This window comes from Mizuhopecten yessoensis, unplaced genomic scaffold (assembly GCF_002113885.1).
Source record: "Mizuhopecten yessoensis strain PY_sf001 unplaced genomic scaffold, ASM211388v2 scaffold716289, whole genome shotgun sequence".
In the NCBI taxonomy this organism is placed as follows: Eukaryota; Metazoa; Mollusca; class Bivalvia; order Pectinida; family Pectinidae; genus Mizuhopecten; species Mizuhopecten yessoensis.
The window spans coordinates 265,162-286,536 of record NW_018480042.1 but is presented as its reverse complement, the minus strand read 5'-3'; the positions used below and the strand labels follow the sequence as shown (position 1 = coordinate 286,536).

Here is a 21,375-nt window from a genome sequence, read left to right as displayed (position 1 = left end):
AAATGCCTAGTACATGAATGTACTCGCAACCATGTGTTAATGTCCGAAAGTACGAAGGTACTGCTTAGACAATCGGTTTGAAGGTTTCCTTTATAATTGATAACCGGAGAGGCTGCAATGAAAAAATAAATACATTGCGGTAATTAAGTTTCAACAAATAAATTTCTGGCTACAGGTAACAACAAGGAAACTAACAAATTTTGGAATCAGGATAAAAAAAAGAATAACCAAACTTAAACGCATTACATTTTTTTTTATTACAAATACGTTTTGTTTTCGTCCAAAGAAGACAACTAATCATGCATTTCTATTTAAAACGCTTGATTCTTAGAACAGTATATACTTTGGTAAAAATCCGAGAGAAAAAACTGTCAAAGTACAAACGAAAATTTGGTTACAGTTAATGATCACTCTAGGGCAGTAAATATTAAACGCGCGAACCATGCTTATGAAGATAATGTTAATTATTTCAAGTTTTCCTGACTGCAAATGTTTCTTGACAACAAACAAAGATGGCACTTTCCGTGTAAAATCTCGGTCCAGGTCATGGATCAAAAGGACATTGCTCCACCGAGCAGAACTCCCATCGTACGCTGGGAATAGTAGTATAACACCAAGGTTTCGACTCCCCTGACATTTGACACCAATTTTGAAGGTCACTGCGTCCACTGAGTGTCGTATGTTCGTGTGGGGTATCACTGTCCCATCGCTGGCACGTGTAACCCGTGTTTGTGCAGGATACCCGGCCCTGGTAGGTCTGACTGGTGACGTCATAACAGTCATTCACTGAAGATATAAATGTAACCTACTGTAAAATTATGCTTATATTGTTATATATTATGTATAGAAAGGATTTGCCAAATATCAAGGTATATCTATTAAGGAATTATAAAGAAAAGGCAAAAAGGATGTTTTAAAAACATAATGGCGTAAAGGAGCTGACAATTTAAACGAAATGCATTTCTTCTAGGTTATTACTTTTCTGGTGTTTGACCGTAGAGATAATTAAATCAAAAATCTTAATTTAATTGTTGAAATATAGTTGAAATAGTATGTCGATATAGAGATCTAAAGAAAGATATTCAAATGCACTATATGACATTTAGTAAATGTAGGTCGTACATGTATCAGTAATACAGTAGTTCAAAAGAATAAAAAAATATATCATTTACCTTATTACTTTGCAAATGACGGGCTAGATATAGACTGGAGTACCTGCATCAGTACCTTTTCACTCCGCTAGGCTATGTGCTCTTTATTACTCAGTTGTAATTTCGAGGCGTTGCTAAGCGGAGAGTAGACAAAAGTACGACAGTTACACCAGTCTTGGGTTAGAACAAGCTTAAAATAAAACACAGATTTACCAGAACAGGAAACATTGGCTTTCGACCACGTGAGGTCTCCGTCACAGCGCGTCACGGGACAACTGGATACGGGGACAGCTGTTGCAAAGGACGCACACCGGTACCATGCCAACGCCTGTGTGCCTAGATATGGCCACTCGGTATGGGTTCTAACTCCTATCGTGGTTGAAGGGCTCAGCATAATTGGCGGAGTCCCACAGTCCATGTCCGTCACTGGACAGAAGTCCCACCTCATCTCCGGATCAGTTGTGTAGCACCAGGGGCGATGCTCGCTTTCTAGTTGGCACCTATTTCCAAGATCACTCCGACCACGATAAAAGCTCGGCCTATGGGGGTAGTCGCTATCCCATCTCTGACATACAACACCCTTCATTGTACAGGTCACTCCGCCTTCATATTCAGACAGGCTGTTGTTGAACACATCTTTCACTGTAACGTCAAATAAATAAACAACAAATATCATACTGCTGAATTCGAGCCAGACAGAAAACATGTCAAACCACTCCGTAGTTCATATATTCTATCTCTCGCGGCCAAGGTAGTGTTGACCTACGGAAAATGACACAGAGGAGGGAAACAAAATGTGAAACACTTTTCCGGGGAACAATGCACTGATAAGGTATTTAAACAAACAAGATTTTTTTGTGTTCAGCCATAGTGAAAGTAGCGACTGCATACATGTGAGATGACATATATAAAAAACAACGTATACAAGCTCACTAATTGAACCTATAAAAAAATAGAACTGTTCATAAACTACTTCCGGAGAACTGATAGAGATAAATTGTCGTTGAACTTTGCAAAAAGATATATTTCAAGTCTTGCTTAGAGAATTCAGGCTAGTGAGTAAATTACTTTAGAAAAAAAATATAATTTTAATAAAAAACGTATTTTTGTATATTGTGAAGTTCAGCAAGCTGACTCCGACTTTCGTAAAATGATTGTATGAAGGAAGTGATCATTGGAGTTCATGATTTATATATATGATAAAAAATACCCAACCGAAACTAATTGACGAAAATAATTCCCTTGAACATATAACAAAAGAAAATGTCAAAGCTCTATATGCATATGTAACTATTGAAATACTTCGTAACCAGAATTTGACCACTGACAAATATCTTATTCCATGAAAATCATACTATCGGAGATTGGCTAACAGACAAATGTTATTAGTATATCGAATTCTGACACTTGCAGATTTAGTTACCGCCAGTTGCCTTACACCTTTGATTATCCAGAAACCGGTTTAGTTACCCGAACAAGATGAAGGTTTGGTTGTCAAGTTATGTAGATCATTGCACTGGACGACTGGACAGCTGTTGACCGGTGGTTGGTCGGTAATGGTCGTACATCTGAATCTAGCCCGGGCACTGCTACCGTAGTACGGATATTCTATGTTGTAGCCTAAGGGAACGGGCACCGATTGGCAATCACCTGCAAGAGCATTAATTATTATGAATTAGAAACTAATAGCTGTATAGTAAGTGATTGAATGAATAAATCATTCGATAGGCTTTTAATTTCATACCTGGCTGATAACACCAATCTGTTTATTGATTAACTGTGAGCCACAGTTACGAGTTCAAACCTCAATTGGCTAAACAAGGGTTTCAAAGAGCTTCATTTCTTTTGTGAGCTTGCGAGCCTGGACATAGAAAGAAATTGCATGCAAAAAAAAAGACAATATGGAGCTATGTTTTCAACTACCTGATGATTAATGTATTGCACTGGAAGAAACTGGTAAACTTGAAATCAATTAACTATTTGTGGGTTCTTCGTTGTACACAACGGTAATGAAATGTCAATTATTAATAATAAACTAATCAATGCAGTAACACAAAAAAGTCGTGTTCGTTAGTGTAACCACTAATCAACATGGCGACGAGATGAACAAATTTATAATATTACTCTTTTCTCCACCTGAAAAGCCGAATCTACGTACACTATCATGTTTGAATTCAGAATGTCATATCTCATCCAATGCTTAAACAATTTCATCGTTAAAAACATGAGTGTTAGGGGAACAAAAATATTTCAATTTACTCCGATATGTAATTTGATAACATTTACTCTTTTAATCTGCAATAAATACTTCACCAAGATCATACATGTTTACAACGATTAAAGACGTTTTGAAATAAAAAAAAACCTCTAATATTATTTTGGAGTTCTTTTTCTAAAATGGAATACAAATCATATGATGTATCTCATATTTATTATGAGATATGTGTGGCATAAAATTTATACATTTTATTTTTGATCGAGGTCTAACGACTCCGCATTAGCCAGACTCAAAAGAAGACGGTTGATATAAAATATAAATCCCATAAACATATTTCCTCAATACAAAATATATCTTATTAACATCTAAGATTTTATAAAATATTGTTAAGAACTGGGCTGGCATTTGCTTTTTGAATAAATCTGAAATTAGCTCGTCGTTCGTGTAACTCAACTGCCGGTATTTGCCGATTTAAAAACAAAAGAATATAAATGCATATTTTACACAGCTGGCTCAATCCTTGTTGTACAGCTTTTCTTAATAAGTCAGATGTCCTTCTAAAAATGTATTTTTAACCTTTGAAATCATATACAATACAACTTGCAATCCCATTAATCTACTCTATTGAACATCAAATTAACACAGAATAACATTTAAATTTATCAACTCAACTTAATATAAAAAAAAAGTCATAGTCAAGTTATTAACAATGTATCTTTTTAGCTATTCTTTTGTTGTTCAACAGTTACCATTTCTGATCCTTAAACGTTGTTTTTCCTTTTATAATAATCATAATAAATTCAAAGCGGCTACTTAATCATTGTCAACATACCATTCACGGCAACAGGTACATGAATATCAGGATTACTAGTTTGGTTTTTGTTAAACGATATTTCTCGCAAAAGTGTGTTGTAAAGTAATGTTTCGACAACCTACCGTGTAGTTTGAAATACTTGACATCACTTGGCGTTCGACAGGTTGACCAAGCATCAATGCCTTCAATGAAAATCCTACACTCGCTAGTTTGAGTGTTGAAAGAGAAAGCTTCCCTATTGTTAATATCGCAGAGTGAGGCACAGTCTGAAAGCGTCGTAGGTGTTAAGTCTGACGTGACAGTTAAATCCGACAAACACGTAACGGAACGATAGTGTCGTCCATTATGTTTTGAAGACGTTAAATACACACAACAGCACAAATACATCAAGCTTTCATATATTCCCATTTTAACGAGCATTGCACATATAATTTTACCTTGTCCTTGTCTGTCTTATGAACTAATTGAAAACTATTTCGGGCAAATCGACCTTCTATCAGAAGAGGTCTATAGAATTATGAGTCCAGAGCTAGCTTGAAGCCAACACTATCGATTGAAAGTTCCGAGATAGCAGCATCCAATCTACGACAACTTCTAATATAAGGTCGATTTCATTTGTACTTTAACCACTCAACCCAGTTTCAATTACCGCATTCTGTTCGGTCGGTTTTAAAGCAGAAAACCACATATGGCTGAAGTAATAATTTGCACATTTATGAATATATGAAATACATAAATTCCTGTGTATGAGTGTCCAATCGGTGTCCATGAAAACATCTGTCTGTCTTTGTGGAAATTTCGTTCTTGTTTAAATCAAAATTCGTGTTTGTTTTCATCAGAGCATGTTTATCAAACTTCTTGTGTATGTCTTCATCAATAGTTTTGTTAGTGTTCATCAAAAACGCTTAAATGTGATTATCCTAAAAACATAAATATATTAAATATACAACGTTTGATACAGCGCCATATCTAGCTAACATAAGCCATTATAAAGCACTTTACAGTACATAGATATACACTTTTATACAATCAATACAATTAGCATATACATTAATCAAACCAATATTGTGAAATTCGCAGGAGCTGCCTTATCAGGCGCTAACTACTAGTCATATGCCCCCTGGTTAATATCTCCCTATGTGTGTATGCCTGCGTGTGTGCTGGACATGTATCGTGTTCTGGTTGTAGTGGGGCCGTGTTTCCAACGGTATCATTTATACTACCACCTCACCTGTATGCTACACAGATACCGTAACATCCACCTAGACCAGTTTATACTCCACTTGGGTTATTGAAGTTGTGTTGGCAGGAGAAAAACCCACTTTCTCTGAATATTCCATGCGTACGATGACTTCGGGGATCGAACCCCGGCCACCTGTTTGGAAAGCCGGCGTGTTAACCTCTCGAACGATCCGCCCATACAACGGTGTTTATCAAAACATAGGTTAATGGTCATCAAAGCATATCTGTGTTGCATTGATTTTAATTTTATGTATCTGTGTTTGTCAAAATTTTATATCGATAAACATCAAAGTCCGAGTTCGTTGAAACATATAGCTGTCCTCAATGAAATACATTAAAATGTTCATGAACATGTTTTTAACTGTTAAACAAATTGTTTGACTTGCCATCGTTCATCAGCAAATTAAAAGTTATGCTCATCTCTGTTTTTCAGAGTATTGGTTCATTGAATGTTCTAGTCTACTCTTTTTCTCGCAGCTCAGACAAAGATATCCCACGACATACCCCATGATAGATGTTTCTATCACGTCCGATCTGTCTGGTACCTTTACATAAAATTTCGCGGAATTTTTACACTGCGATGTATTCATCCGTGCGTTAACTGCTTGAAATTGACAATCTGCTTTATAAATGTTCTGCTTTGTCGTTATAAGCATAGTTTTTATGTTGTTAGATATTTGATGTTGTAGATAAAATATAATCAACACTGTGAAATACGTTGTCATTTATGTAAGGACGGACTACATGTGTATGCGGAAGCATTCAAATATAGCTAAAGCAGTGAAGAGGTGATTATCGCTTGAGGCCCAATACGGGATACTTGCAGTTTTTAGCAAAATTAAAAAGGTTTTTTCGAACTAAAAGGTGCGAGAAAGAAAATAAATTACCTGTAACAGAGCAAGATCAGATTGTCTCAGTCTCTGGCTAAGATTCTGCAACATTCCTCGATTTGAATTACGTTACAGAATCTTAACCCTCGACTGAGATAACCCGATCTCACTCAGTTACAGGTAATGTTTTACGCTTGTCTTAACGTTTGTCTGTTGCGCCTAAGAGTGCGAATGTATACATCTAACTGCCTATTAAAAGAAAATATAATCTTTCAGTGTTAATGAGTTCCTGTGTTTAATAGTTTAGCTACGTTTACCAAAATGTTAAAGTTTACTTAACGCGTTACTGTCCGAACATAAACATGCTAACATGCACTAAGATCCATTATTGCTTACCTGGATATTTGAAAACTCGTCTTTGTTTATGTGTGCATGTGTTGATGTTTCCTTGAATTATACAATCACAAACCTCATGTTTTCCCAATCTGATGTATGCTTCGTTTGATGAAAATATCAACAGTGACGTTAGAAAAACAATAAACTGAAAACATACGAATTCCGGTACATGATTAGTTACGACTATTTCTAACCAAAGGTCAGTTGGTACAAGAGTGACATCATTTGTCCCTATTTCAAATAGTGCAACTACGTATCATATGATCATCTAAGCGTAAATTACATGTGATCCTTTTCTGTTGTCATATTGTGCTTAAATCGGACCAGGTGTATTAAGTGGCGTGAGTTATAAAGCCAGTTTGATTAGGTGAAAAGAAGAAGTCAGCTGGAAGAAATTGGTAAACGTGCGTGTACATGTAAACACACTGCTCAATACGCTTACCAAAGAGAAGATAATACAAAGTGTCAAATACATGCGATCCATTTCTGTAGTCATAAAAAATAAAGCGAATGGGTCGATTAAAAGGTGGATCTCCGGTTCCAAATCTAGACTGATTTGGTGATAAAGGGGAGTAAAACAAGCTTATGATCAAATGTTTATGATGGAATTGGCCAGTATTGACGCGGGCAATATCTTACCCTTTTATAAGCAAGCGTAATATTTACCTTGATGCATTTTTTGGAAAACGTTGTCAAAACGTCATTAATGAAATATTCTGTCTCTTTCGAAAGCTTTGCATTTACTTGTCCAAGACAGGCGGCTTTGGCACTGTCTAATGTACAACTGGTATCCCTTATATCGGTAGGGGTAATGATAATTGTAGTTTTTAGCAAAATTGGATAGGTGTTTTTTTCATTAACTAAAAAACACACTAATTAGTTGACTGTTTCGGTCGTCAACAGCTGTCTGGGACGAAAACTAATCGTTGAAACGCCAGCTTTATCGCATTCATCATAAATGATCTGGCTACAGGGGCAAATACCACCTTGTATTATAACACTGTGAAACAGAGGATCTTGTAATGCATAGCCTGGAAATCGACTTTACCACTATTGGCAAAGTATGTGGACAGCTCGTCCAAATTTTACACCTTTGAGTGCATACGCTCCACTGGTCATTTGTCTGATGAAGGTGACAGTGTGCATATCGTACTAGTCATCGAAACGTCACATGAAAAATCTTATTGGTTGTGTAAAAATAACTTTTCATAATCCACTATTGGTAAAGTATGTGATAAAACTGGTATATACATATGTGTTATCCTGACACAAACAAATGCTTTATCATCTATTGTGACGTCACAAAATGGTAATAATAACGGCAGATGGTGGAATTTTCAGACGAAAGTAATTGCACTCTTAAATTGTTCATATTTAGTTCTCGTTCGCTTTATCATTTATCCCGAGAGATCAGTCTCTATACTGATCGTATCAACACTTAATCAATGAAGCTATCAACATGATTTACCAGGTTCCGCAAAAAAGTATCATTTTGTAAAACACTTACTTACACTATCATATATTGAAAATCGACAATAATGCCAGCTTTTTTCAAAATCATATGCTCGGCATTAGTCGGAAACATCCTTATTTTCAGCTATTTTCTGATTCCCTTTAGACCTTCACCTGTTGTAGCTCGAAGTTAGTAATTTTTATGTATGTATTGATATTTAATCAGTCAAGGTTGAAATTAATGAGTCATTTTTTTCAGTGGTGCACCTCGCTACATGATTAATTGCATTTTAATGCTTTTTAATGCTCTTTAATAATTTATTTTTTAATTGTTGTCGCAATCGATCTAACCGTGATCAATGCAGGACATATCTCACCTCGACAGCTAACACATGTACTGTCCACATGCTCTTGTGAAACTTCTTTGCAATGCTCCTGCAATCTAACCGGTATTAGTACTGTAACTTTACCGACCTTCATACACTCATTTAATTCGCAGATTGCTACTATTTGATAGTATGAGCGCACTATTACGGTTTACTTGATATGACCATATATGGTGAGATGACTACAACTTTGCTTGTAAAATACTAATTGAAACAAAATACATACGAGGCTACTCTTTCAGTGGCATTTTGGAAATATGCAGTTCTTTCCTCCTCTTTCTTACATTCCAATTTTATGATGACTTTGCTTAAGCTAACATGTTTAACGATTGCTTTTGGCACCAGACTACTGTTGGCGACCCTAAAGTTGAGGGTTTAGCTAACATTACCATTTCCCCTGACGAAGTAAGGGTCGTTAATTTCTCGTTAGACAGTTTCACGTCTGTCATTACTAGCGAATTGCATACCTGGCTTTTGAAAAAAACCATCACATGTATCATTAGTTACCCATCGACCTTACGTCAAATCAAGAATCAAGTCAAATATTATGCTTGTTTATAAAAAGGTATGAAATTGTCCCCTTTCAATAAAGACCAGTTCCTTTATTATGGTATCTTTCGTCGGTAAGACTGTTGTACAGTGTGTGGACAAGCATGTTTACAAGTTTCTACTAAATCAATATCACGGCCTTAGAACAGGAGACTTTAATTTCAATCAACCAATCCGTTTTGTTTCATGATATGACAACAGAAATGGATCACATGATCTAGACACTTTGAAAATATACAAAAGGAAATAAAATAAAAATAAATAAATAAAAAACTGTAATAAAATCTATATATAAGTTGCACTACAATGTAATTGACATGCAGACAGGTTATTGAATCATAATTCCATTCTGCCTCCGATTATAAGTTGTCATAGATGTTTGCTTCAGATCGATATGCGATATTTATACCAAAGGAAAATAAACATACATTTATACGAGTATTTTCCTTAGTGATCCAATCTTGGGAAATGCCGATATTGTTAAGAAAAAGTTTCAGACAGACAAGAACAATATTTAGCAAGTCCTTACCCAGAAGCCGCAAGTTTTTTTAACGGAATAGACCAGACTTACGATCTAAATTATGATATATTGCGAAGCTTTTTTCCAAAGACGCCAAGTTAAAAAAAAAATGGTGAGTTTTATAAAAATGTTTTTTGACTAGTTCACCCTTATCTACATGATATCCTTCCAAGTAGAAACGTCGATGAACATTTTCACTCTACCCACTATAAACCCTTCTGTTCGAAAACAGATCAACAAGCTTTACACAAAATGCCGCCATATTTCTTCGTGTAGGTAAATGTGATCAAATTCATTATGCTAGGCTCAAAATGAGTCAGGGTCATCTAAATACTGTAGCTAACATTGTTCAAAAGGCTTGAGCGGTAGCTTTTTCATAACTCAGAGTTAAATCAATCCAATCACTCCATTGTCTGATATAATGATCAATATATTAATGAATAATGATATTTATTTTAATGAATAATGATATTTATTTTAATGAATAATAATATTTATTTTAATGAATAATGATATTTATTTTAATGAATGGTGATAAATATTTGAATGAATGCATGCATGTCTTGAAAAACACTTTTATACAAGTATGTATTGGTGGACACAAGTTAATATATACCGATGAATCAAGACCTAAATTTTAATGAACACATAGACATATTCTAACGAAAGCAGATATATGTTTAAATGAAATCGGGCATTTTTTAAGATGAATATAGATATATATTCTGATGAACACATATATTTGATTCGAAAAACATATTGACGGTATTTGATGAACATAGACAAGCGTTTTGATGACCACACACAAGCGTTTTGATGACCACAGACAAGCGTTTTGATGACCACAGACAAGCGTTTTGATGAACACCGAGCGTTTTGATGGTATCTGTCAAGATAATTGAAATGAACTCGGATTTTTTAAAGATGAATGCAGATATATCTGATTCGAGAAACATATTGACGGTATTGGATGAACAGATACAACCGTTTTGATGAACACAGCCAACCGTTTGGAGGAACAAGGACAACCGTTTTGATGAACACAGACAACCGTGTTGATGAACACAGACAACCGGTTTGATGAACATTTATTCATGTTTTAATGCACACGGGTATAATATAGTTAGACAGGAAATGTAGTTTCATACACTACAGATGTAAATAAATGTACTTTTTATTTCCTTTTTTTATTGAAAATAAAGTAAACATGTATCACTGATAAACTAGGGAACAAATGGTTGAAGTACAATTGACATCGACGTTCCATTAGAAGCAGTCTCAGATTCATGCACTTCAAATCAAATAAATGTACTTTTGATAAAACATCAAGTAAACAGGTATCACTGATTGACAATGGTTGAAGTACAATTGAAATTGACGTTTCATTAGAAGCAGTTTCAGATGTTTATCGTAACTGAAATTCTGATCGATAAATAGTATTGCTTTCCACGGTAGGTGGCGACACATACATTTCAATTTACATAAAAGCGACGTTTGCTTCTCATTAAAGATCATCTTGCGTTGTATTATTTTACATTTGTTCAAAAGAGAAATAAGGACTGTTTGTAGGATAGGTATCAAAATAAATATATGTACATTCGTATGCATCCTGTAGGAAAAGCGTGCGTTTTAATCTGGACAGATTACAACACTTTTATCATATTTCTGACTTGCAAGTTGATGTAATATTTTCATGAAACATGGGAATATACGACATCGTGCTATACTTGTGCTGTTTTGTATATTTGACGTCTGCTAATGGACGCCATTATCGGTCTGTGGCATGTTTGTCGGCATTGACAGTGACGTCAGACGTGACGGCAACGTCGCTTTTATACTGTGCAGTACTATGCTGTCTTAACAACAGGGAAGCGTTTTCTTTCAACAATCAAACCGGCGAGTGTAAGGTGTTTATTGAAGACATTGAGGCATGGCCAAGCTGTCAAACGTCCAGTGATGTCAGAATTTTTAAACTACAAGGTGAGTTATAGAAACTTTTCCAAACAACACAGTTGTTATTCCCAATATAGTATCAACGGAAACCGTTAAATAAGTCCAGATAAATTATCGTTAAATATCAATTATTGTTAATGGGATTGTGAACAATATTTATATAGACGATTCGGGGTAATTGTTTTTATCATAAAACATGTTCAATGTTTGAAGAGTCAGCACAAGTAACAACAAATTTCTATCGGTCAAAGATTAACTAAAATGTTATATTATATAATTATATCCTGGTCTTTTTATTAGTCGATGCTAATATTTATGTCTGACTGTTATGGGTGCAACAGTGCATGTATAATCTATTTTTTCACACTTTATCTGTTTTAATAACTTAAATGACTTAATAAATATCTCCGTAATATTATTTATCACATAATCGGCCTGTTATCCAGTGAATTCGCCCGTGTTATATATTTTACATATGTCACTAGTGTTATATAACCTGGAGCGTTTTCGTTGGCTGTGCCAGTCAGAAATCGATTGTGACGTCATAATATGGAAAATGACGTGACGTCATAAATTGTGAATGGCGCAACAAAATGGCTGTCTCCGTTTGATTAAGCCCTTTACATTTTGGCTTTAAAACTTGTCAAAATGTAAGTTTTCGGAGTTATGTGATAAAAAGTATCTAAAATACGTTTTCATTATGTATGAGCTTTTATGTAACTCGTCTCAAAGTTAATTGTTGCTCGCCAAGGCTCGCAAGCATAACAATTCTAAGACTCGTTTCATAAAATCTCATATGAAATGAAAAATCATTTTAAGATCTTATATTTATTACAATAAACACATTGCTATCGCACCGACCAGCTTGTTGTCAGTGAAAATGAATTATTATTCATGAAAGAGAAGAAGATATTTTTTTAATAAACAAAGTGTCGTTGATTTACATGCCCTTGATGAATGATCCTATTAATATTTATTCTCTAAGTTTAAATCGCAGTAATTTTAAAACAGTCGATGTTTTGTATGCACTTTGAACAGTAACACATTAATAGAAGCTATGCAGCTTTTTTCTTGATCTTCTTTCACCTAAGCATTTGATCAACATATATATTTTTGATTATTTAAAAAAAGATGAAATCAAAATGAAATACACCTATATACCTAACTAATGCTTTTTGCAGGTGATTGTCTATCGGTACCCGTTCCCTTAGGCTACAACATAGAATATCCGTACTACGGTAGCAGTGCCCGGGCTAGGTACAGATGTACGACCATTACTGACCAACCATCGGTCAACAGCTGTCAGATCGTCCAGTGCAATGATCTACATAACTTGACAGCCACGCCTGCATCTTGCTCAGGTAACTTTGCCAGTTTCTGGATATTTAAAGCTGTAAGCGAAACTGCATGTTCGCGCAGTGATTAATTTGGTTCGGTGATTGCAGTGTTCGAGTAGATTTGCTTTTTGCCAGTCTGTTTTTGCTGGTGCTTTCCATAATATCACGGATACCAGTTCTCCCTCGTCTCCTTTCAGTATTCATAATACAAAATACATTCATTATTTGTTTAAATTAAACCGTTCACCAATATTGTTTTTTTCACTCGTCAAGATGCTTAGAGAAAGAAAGTTTCAAGGAGATTTTTACATTCCAAGTGTTCACCTATATTCACAGTATTGCAATAGACAATAAAATACATATTAAAGTTAAGTAACTTGTTCAAATCAGATATATACAACAAACCCATTCCACAGGAAGAATGAGTGGAATACAATATAGAAATTATGATGTAACGCTAAAGCAGACCCCCCCCCCCCCCCCAAGCAACACAGACGAGTCCTGGAACAGTTGAATAGCGAAGTGCAATTTAATTTTGGTATAGTGAATATCTTACCAAAGTTTATACGTGCTATAACAGGTATCGCAAACATCCTTCTGATTCACGATGATGTATGACTATGTAATGTTTCAGTGGGAGACGTGTTCAATAGCAGTCTGTCCGAATAGGAAGGCGGAGTGACCTGTACTGTAGGGGGCGTGGTTTGTCAGAGATGGGATAGCTACTACCCCCATAGACCGAAACACTATGTTGGTCGGAGTGACCTGAGAAATGGGTGTCAGCTTGAAAGTGGGCACCGTCCCTGGTGCTACACGACAGATCCGGAGATGGAGTGGGACTTCTCTCCGGTGGTAGACATGGATTGTGGGGCCCCTCCCACCACGACAGGATCCGGAATACATACCGTGTGGCCTATCGAGGCACGTACGCGTTGGCGTGGTACCGTTGTGCGTACTTTGAAACATTTGACCCCGTATCCAGTTGTCCCGTGACGCGCTGTGACGGAGCCCTCACGTGGTCGAAGGCTAACATTTCCTGTTCCGGTAAATATGTTCTTTATTATCAGCGTTATCTAGCACCACCTTTGCGAATAAAATTGAAATGTTATAAAATTGAAATACTATAAAATTGAAATACTATAATTCAAGTCTGATTCAATGTCACAATGCGGCATCATGCATCATTATGTATCCATGTAATAGTAAGGCAACATACTTCTCCTTAAGTCTCCATGTCACTGTATGGTAAATGGTAACAGCAAGGTATGATACATCATTAAGTACCAATGTCACACTATGAAAGTATACATTCTTAATTAGCCATGTTTGAATAAAGTAGGGTACATCCTTAAGTCTTCCTATTACGCACTATCCTTGTATCTCTATACTTACTAAGGTAACATACACCCTTAAGTAGTCATGTCACAGTCGGGTATTATCTACCCTTTTGTCCCAATATAACAGTAATGTAGCATACATCTTTAAGTCACAATGTCGATCACCATGAGGTGACATATATCCTTAAATATCCATGTCACAGTAATGTAACGTACATTCTTAAGTTTCCATAACAAAGTTATATCAAAGCCAGTCAAACTTCAATACAGTAAAAACACCGTTATAATGCATTGCGTTTTATGTGCGACGACATTTTCACAAACACACATCTCAAAGTACTCTTTTTCTTTTTCTTGATAACCTCTTACCAAATCACTCGCAAAACATCCGTTGGAAAAACGAATGTAAACTCATGAAAGTTTCTTACTATAGGTTATATTTATATCTTCAGTGAAGAACTGTTATGACGTCGCCAGTCAGACCTACAAGGGCCGGGTATCCTGCACAAACACGGGTCACACGTGCCAGCGATGGGACAGTGATACCCCACACGTACCCAAGATACTCCGTGGTCGCAGTGACCTACATAACTGGTGTCGAATGGGTAGAAAGTCGAGACCTTGGTGTCACACCACTAATCCCCTCGTATCGTGGGATTACTGCGCCGTGGAGGAATGTCCATGAGTTGGACAGGGATTTTTTCTTGGAAAACTCCATGTTTGTTGTTGCTTTCCTGTGATACTTGCAGTTAGTGAAAGTTTTCGTACTTAGTTCGATCTTTCAAATGTACGGTTCACGCGTTTATGTACGGCCTGGGGTAACAATATATACAACATTTTACCAATAAATTTAAAATTTCAGTTTCTTTCAATTTCATAATTGCACACAGTTTTATAAATCAAGTGTTTTTATTCATACATGCATTATATTGTAACTTCACATGGCGTTGTTACACTCTGTCAAATTAATCTGCAATTAAACCTGTTTACGGTTTTGCTTTTGGAAATTCATTTACTTAGTTTTATTGTTTTATGTGTATCTAAAAATAAATCATTTTCCAAGTGGTTCTGTAGAAATGGATTTTTTTTCAATCTGGATAGGAATTACCGTTGTCATTTTATTTTTATGTCATTGCAGTTTTTCCAAAGCTTCTCTTAAATTTACACATATTGTTCGTTATTCCGGTCATTCGTACAGGCTCGAAATAATTTTCAGTCTTATTCCTTGCGGTTTCTTTTTTTCTCTCATTCCTGTACGTATATGCTAATTTTTTATCTTACATCCCATTTCAGGTGCGTGACGTCACAATTGGAAAACCGTATGGTCACGTAGCGAAATAAGGAACATTCCGACGCTACGATGCAGAAATTGCGACGTTGTTTGATGGTTTTTGAGTTGAGGAAAATACTCTTTTGTGCCCGAGGGTAAAGAATAAGGAAATTTCAACCTCGGTATTTTCAAATTGGTGCAAAACTCCTACCTATGCTTGAGAGTTACCAAATTCGAAAACCCCTGCAACGGAATTTCTCTATCCTACACCCCTGGGCATGAAAGACTTAAAACTTTTTGTTACATGTATTAATCAAGGTTTTTTGAACGGTTAACCAAACATACAACATTCCGCGTTAAAACGGCCATAGGACAATACTGGCTCCACAGTAACAATTTTTTAAATAATAAAAACACATAGACTATATAAGCTACAGAAAAACTGGATTTCAGGGTTAGTGTTTCAAAAAGGCGTTAAGCGTAAAAAAAATTAAGGATTGGATAATTTTAGTTAAATATTAATGTTTAAGCCAGCAAAAAGAAAATGTGTATCGAGCGTACATATATATCAATTCCACGAAAGAAATGGAGCTATGTACAAAGTATAAACAACGTCTAATCAACGCCAGGTAAATGAAACGATACAGTACATTATCTTAATTTTGACCCATATTAAATTTACTGGTTTTCAATGTTTCTTTCATGAACATTTTTCTTGGAGTATTAGAGCGAGTCCTGCCGATGAAGTTACATCTATTTCGTATTAGAATTGCTTGGTCAACTTCTTAATCATAATCAGTGACCCTCACTGTTTTCGTGGTAGCTAGTAAATCAGAAAATATAGAAACTTGTGTGAGATATTTCTGTTAATAAGCAGCTTAGGTCTTTATCCCCAGGAACTACACCATCTGGGCAAAATGGAACGACACTAACTAGAACATATCTTTTAAGCAAACAGATCAGTTCGATAATGATCATGAGTACATTAGACAATTCCGATCAAGGAGCGTTGGTCTTAGCAAAATGCTTACCTGTGCACGTACAGGTAGGAAATGTGTAAGTCGGAAGCTATCTTAAACAAAATGGGGCTAAAACTGACACTTCAAATATCTTAGAGATCAACGTTCAGGGGGGCTAGTAATACAACTTATGTTTACATTCCTGAGAGTTAGGGTACAAAATGCACCGAAAGGATTCACGGCCTTATTCCTGCAACAATAGATGATATATACATAATCTTGGATTTGTAGAAGGGCAAGGGAAACAACTCCTATAAAATGGCTTAAAATGAAAGGAGCTGCGAGACGTATATCTCCGCTGTCAGAAACGTTTAGGTGCCTCAGTATTGTCCAAGTTAATCTTAAAATCCAACAATAATGTCAGTGCTTTAATAGGCAAAGAATTTAAAATAATTGGCGTATTGGAATAGAAATGGTATATAAACTTTTACCTACAGTTTGGTTGAAAGACTTTCGATTAAAATTACTATGTTCATGTAAATTCTTAATGGATTATTAGATCTACATTATTCATGGCTAAATATTGCTTGTCAAGTAGCACATTGCTTTTTTTTATTCAGGTCTACAAGTCAAATATTTATGTTGGCACAATTTTATGAATATAATTATGCTGAATTGAATATATAATCCCTGTCCCACTGCACTCTGGTCGTTTTCATATACACAGTAACCTCCCCTTAATCACGTTTTGGGTATAACTGAACCACGGTTGGGCCAAGACACTTCCGTTGATCAGAAAACTCATCGAGAGAGACGGCATAACAATGTCTGAGGGCCCGTGGTTCGAATCCCGTTTTTGCCCGGCTGAAACATTTCATCTTAAACTCAGTATACTTTTATCGATTTTATTTGGTTCATTTTACCTTAGTGATCTTTCATAAAAGTCGCTCAAGGTAATGTTTTCTTTTCAGAAACTTTTGTATCAAAGCCAGAAAATAGTTTCCGATGCGAAGTTACAGTTTTCGCCATTGGTTCGATTCCTTAGCTTGAAACGAAACCCTTTCGTCCGGATTTTCTTCTAGCTGAACCAAATGTTCAGGCATTGACGAAAAAATAAAAATTGTGGTAATAAACGACATGATAGACAATGCAGGGGAGTACATCGAAAATATTGAAAACAACCGCAAGAAGGAAAAGTCATTGTTCGTCTTATGGTGTTTGTAATGAATTAATTAAGCACCATCAACGCATACGAAAACAATGTTATGATATGACATGTTTTATATCAGTGTCAATACTGGTCCAAAAACCCCTCTCATATAGCTCTCATATAATAACTTCTAAATCTGGGCTTGACTTCTTTATCGGTGTATCATACATTTTGTTTATTGAGATTCAGACGGCTGTTTACACATAAACATTTATTGAAAGTAATTACATTTTAATTTCTTTACCTTTCTGTTGCCGCGGATTCAGTTACTATTCATCGAAAAGAATTGAAGATCACTTTTGTATTTATTTATTTTTTATTTATGAAATATACGTACTTCAGCGTGCACAATTATCTTTCCTCATTTCTTTTCCATTTACCCCATGGTCATGACAAAGAAAGTCTAGGTGCTCATCTTTGGGCGTTATGTTGACGTAGATTTATCAAACAGCTGTCATCTTTTAGATAAGTAAATCTATATACAAACTCGATAAGCGGGACATAAAAATACCACCTAGTTTTACAAGGCAGATACCAAAAGGCACTAATGATAAGTCTTTGTTGGCAGCAAAATCTGACCGGTATGATAAATTCCACTGTTTTTGGGTTGAGAGCGTCTTTAAAATATCATTTGATATGTAAATGTATAACCTGGAAAAACGACGAAGTATCTCCCAATATTACCTATATATACGTGCTCTGTCAGTACACCACGTAATACCGTAGCCGAAACAGGTTGAACTGTGTATTGGGTTAAAGATCTTAATTGTATTGACCCGTCAACCCGTCTATCAAGACACAAGGGGGTAATACACGGCGAGAAAGGCGCAGTATCGTTATTCTGATGTTTTAGTAAGACAGACTGAAGGAATTCTGTACACTGGAATCATATAACGTTAATAAGACATCAATTTGAGAATTTTGTTTTCGAAAATGATGTCTTGTAGAGCATTTGTACCATTGTTGACGCTAACAATGGTGACAACCGCAGTATACGGGGTAAGTTAAATGAAAGCAAGTTATGCTGTAGTATTTTTGTTGTTATGAACATTAAAATCAGGGCAATCAGTTTCAAAATTACGTTTAATCTTTTCCTTCATGTTTGTTTTGTTCTATAAATTTGTTTCCTTTAAACGTTTATTGAAATGTCGCCATTGATAACTGCAAGAATAACTTTGTGAATCAACACCAGCACATTTTGTATATTTCTATCTTGATATTTTCGTACAAAATTCAGTTTGTCACACAACGTTATGGCTAAGATCAATTGCACAGTGCCAAACTCTAGAGGCGTACGCGTGCTTGCTTTAATTCTGCAAGCAATTCTGCAATAATCCGTTCTATGATCTGAATAATAAAATTACGCCTTTTTAAACAGCTGAAAGTATTAGTCTTATTAATATGCTTCCATGAGATATTGAATTTCAATTTTCTGATAATTACATGTAGGTAAAATCTTAATTTGATTTGTCTTTAAGTTTTGGTTTTCACCGATAACAAATTTCCAATATTCGAAATCTGTCTCTAATCCTCATATTTTTCTTTGGTAATAACGGAATACTGCTTAACGGGAAATTTTCAATTTAACAAATTGTGAATATAGATTTTTACGGCCAATGGCTAAAATTATAGTAGGAGCATGTTAACTGGTACTTATGTGAACTTAATAAAATGTCTAGCGCATTGTACGTATTCATAAATAACGTTAAATAACTGAATAAGCTAATACTATTTTTAACTTGCATTTTTTTTTATCCTAAACAGAGCGGGTGCGTTTCGGCACCAACATGCTCATGTGACTTCGCTGGTGAAGAAAATGCCAGTACGACAAAGTCTGAGATGTTAGCTGGGGCAGTAGGAGCAATGAGTCCACTGCTGGCCGCAGGGGCCGGGTTGGGGATTTACAAGTTCGTACAGAGCCGGATGGCAGCGCCTAAATTGGGATTTGAGCGGGCACCTTCCGACCTGACAGACGACTCCTTCCGGGAAGCGAAACAAAAGAAATTCTCGCGTGGTAGACGAAACAGTACAACGCCACTTCAGACCGACACGAGCGACTTTAATTCTAGCCGGAGAGGGTCGAACGTTACAACACTTTCCGTCACTGATTATGACGATTGGGATGTTGATTCAGATCGGGGAATGCCGTCTGGAGACATGGATGATCCCATGTCGTACATGGGGTCCACCGTGTCCACCTCGGAAGTGTCTCCCAGGATAACTCCTAGCTTCCAATCACCACCCGCCACAGTGAAGAAGGACAACATTAATACATGGATGTTTTAAGGGATTAGTGTGTGTTGTGTGGACATCTTATAACAGGAAAATTGAGTGAAATGCTATTAATGATAAAAGGTTTCCATCAGTTTAAATAAATATAACGAAAATAAGAAAAAAATTCAATAGAATGGTTTCTAAAGCATTACATATGTCCTGAATATATCACAGTTAATTCGGCGAATTTCCCAGATATCTTATATCATATAATATAATAAAAACAAAATACAACTTATTTCTGTATTTGTGAAACTGATTAATCATGGTTGATCTTTTTATGGTGTGTTATTTCTATTTAATGAAGTGTTTAATAAAAAGTACTATTGAAAATGCCGTTTGTTATTCATTAAATGACATGCGATTGCAATAGAAGTGTAAAACAAGCACTAAACATGATATTCGACAGTAACATTAGGTAAAATGTGACATATGCAGTTTGATATGTTTAGGAATATTCCAAATCGTTGGGTATCGTCATGGTTTATCTATCAAACGATAAGATACAACAAATTAAGCTTAAGTCAAGCTTTGTTTTCTAGTACAATCTTTTCACCGTTGTAAAAATAGTCATGAAGCACAACCAAAAAGTGTTTATATGTGACGTTTCGATGACTAGTAGGGTATGTACTTAGTCACCTTCATCAGACAAATGACCAGTGAAGCGTATGTACACAAAGGTGTAATATATTTACGAAGTGTCGATTACCAAGTATTAAACAAAGCGAAGCCGAATCAAGTCATTTCGGTACATATATAACAACAAACTGTACATACGCTTACAGCGTGGTCGAATCGACATCGATTTGTGGACAACTCGTATATATATGTTTCACCTTTGTGTGCATACACGTCACTAGTCATTTGTCTGATGAAGGTGACAGAGTACATACCCGTACTAGTCATCGAAACGTCACATATAAACACTTTTGGTTGTGCTTCATGAACCTTTTCCACAATCCATACTTACCAACCAAAAGAAAATGTTTAGTAATCTGTTCACCAAATCATAAAAAAAATCATTTAATCCCTGATAAAAGCCTAAGTACAAAAGCTTTGGTTTACAGCGACTGTTGGCATCTATTTCATTCCGTTCCTTGTAGGAAACATTGTAATGAATATTTAGCCAGATCTGGTTGGCAACTCAATCAGCGATACATATGCAATTTTGGGATCTTATTTAGCATTTCTTAATGTAAATAACTTGTTCTCCTGAAAATTATATTATTTCCCAATTTTAAAGGAGCAACAAAGCGCGCGCGTGCGTGTGTTACGTGCATCGTTTAATATACAAGGTGATAGACTCGGCTGGTGGATATTTTGTCTTTGAGGTTTGTTGTAGCCTTGATGACCATAATTATCTTGTTTTTTAAGTATTGGCACGGTTCATAATATATACACTTTACATATTATTAAATTTGAAATATACCAGTACTGCGCTAATGTTTTAAAATCATAATTATCACAATTTGGATCT

At 35.7% G+C, this 21,375-nt stretch overlaps 2 protein-coding genes across 2 annotated transcripts; one reads left to right on the top strand and one right to left on the bottom strand.

Annotated features, from left to right (window-relative positions):
- Positions 1 to 244: 244 nt before the first annotated feature.
- Positions 245 to 7,327, bottom strand: LOC110442665 (plasminogen-like). The gene is made up of 4 exons (XM_021486371.1): positions 7,318 to 7,327; positions 2,622 to 2,801; positions 1,365 to 1,793; positions 245 to 786 (listed from the first exon to the last, which is right to left on the bottom strand). The coding sequence occupies exons 1-4, from the start codon at positions 7,325 to 7,327 to the stop codon at positions 545 to 547; spliced, it is 861 nt and encodes a 286-aa protein (XP_021342046.1). The 3' UTR covers positions 245 to 544.
- Positions 7,328 to 18,355: 11,028 nt separating this feature from the next.
- On the top strand, positions 18,356 to 20,225 carry LOC110442681. Its single transcript, XM_021486398.1, has 2 exons — positions 18,356 to 18,623; positions 19,389 to 20,225. Exons 1-2 carry the CDS (start codon positions 18,558 to 18,560, stop codon positions 19,908 to 19,910), a joined length of 588 nt encoding a protein of 195 aa, XP_021342073.1. The 5' UTR covers positions 18,356 to 18,557; the 3' UTR covers positions 19,911 to 20,225.
- Positions 20,226 to 21,375: the final 1,150 nt, after the last annotated feature.

Excerpts from the sequence above, each read along its gene's own strand:
- LOC110442665 (XM_021486371.1), bottom strand. Across the intron at positions 1,794-2,621 it reads CAAACCTTCATCTTGTTCGG|TGAAAGATGTGTTCAACAAC; the intron begins GTAACTAAACCG and ends TTGACGTTACAG. Across the intron at positions 787-1,364 it reads AGCCAATGTTTCCTGTTCTG|TGAATGACTGTTATGACGTC; the intron begins GTAAATCTGTGT and ends TTATATCTTCAG.
- LOC110442681 (XM_021486398.1), top strand. The coding sequence starts at position 18,558 with ATGATGTCTTGTAGAGCATTTGTACCATTGTTGACGCTAACAATGGTG. Across the intron at positions 18,624-19,388 it reads TGACAACCGCAGTATACGGG|AGCGGGTGCGTTTCGGCACC; the intron begins GTAAGTTAAATG and ends TATCCTAAACAG.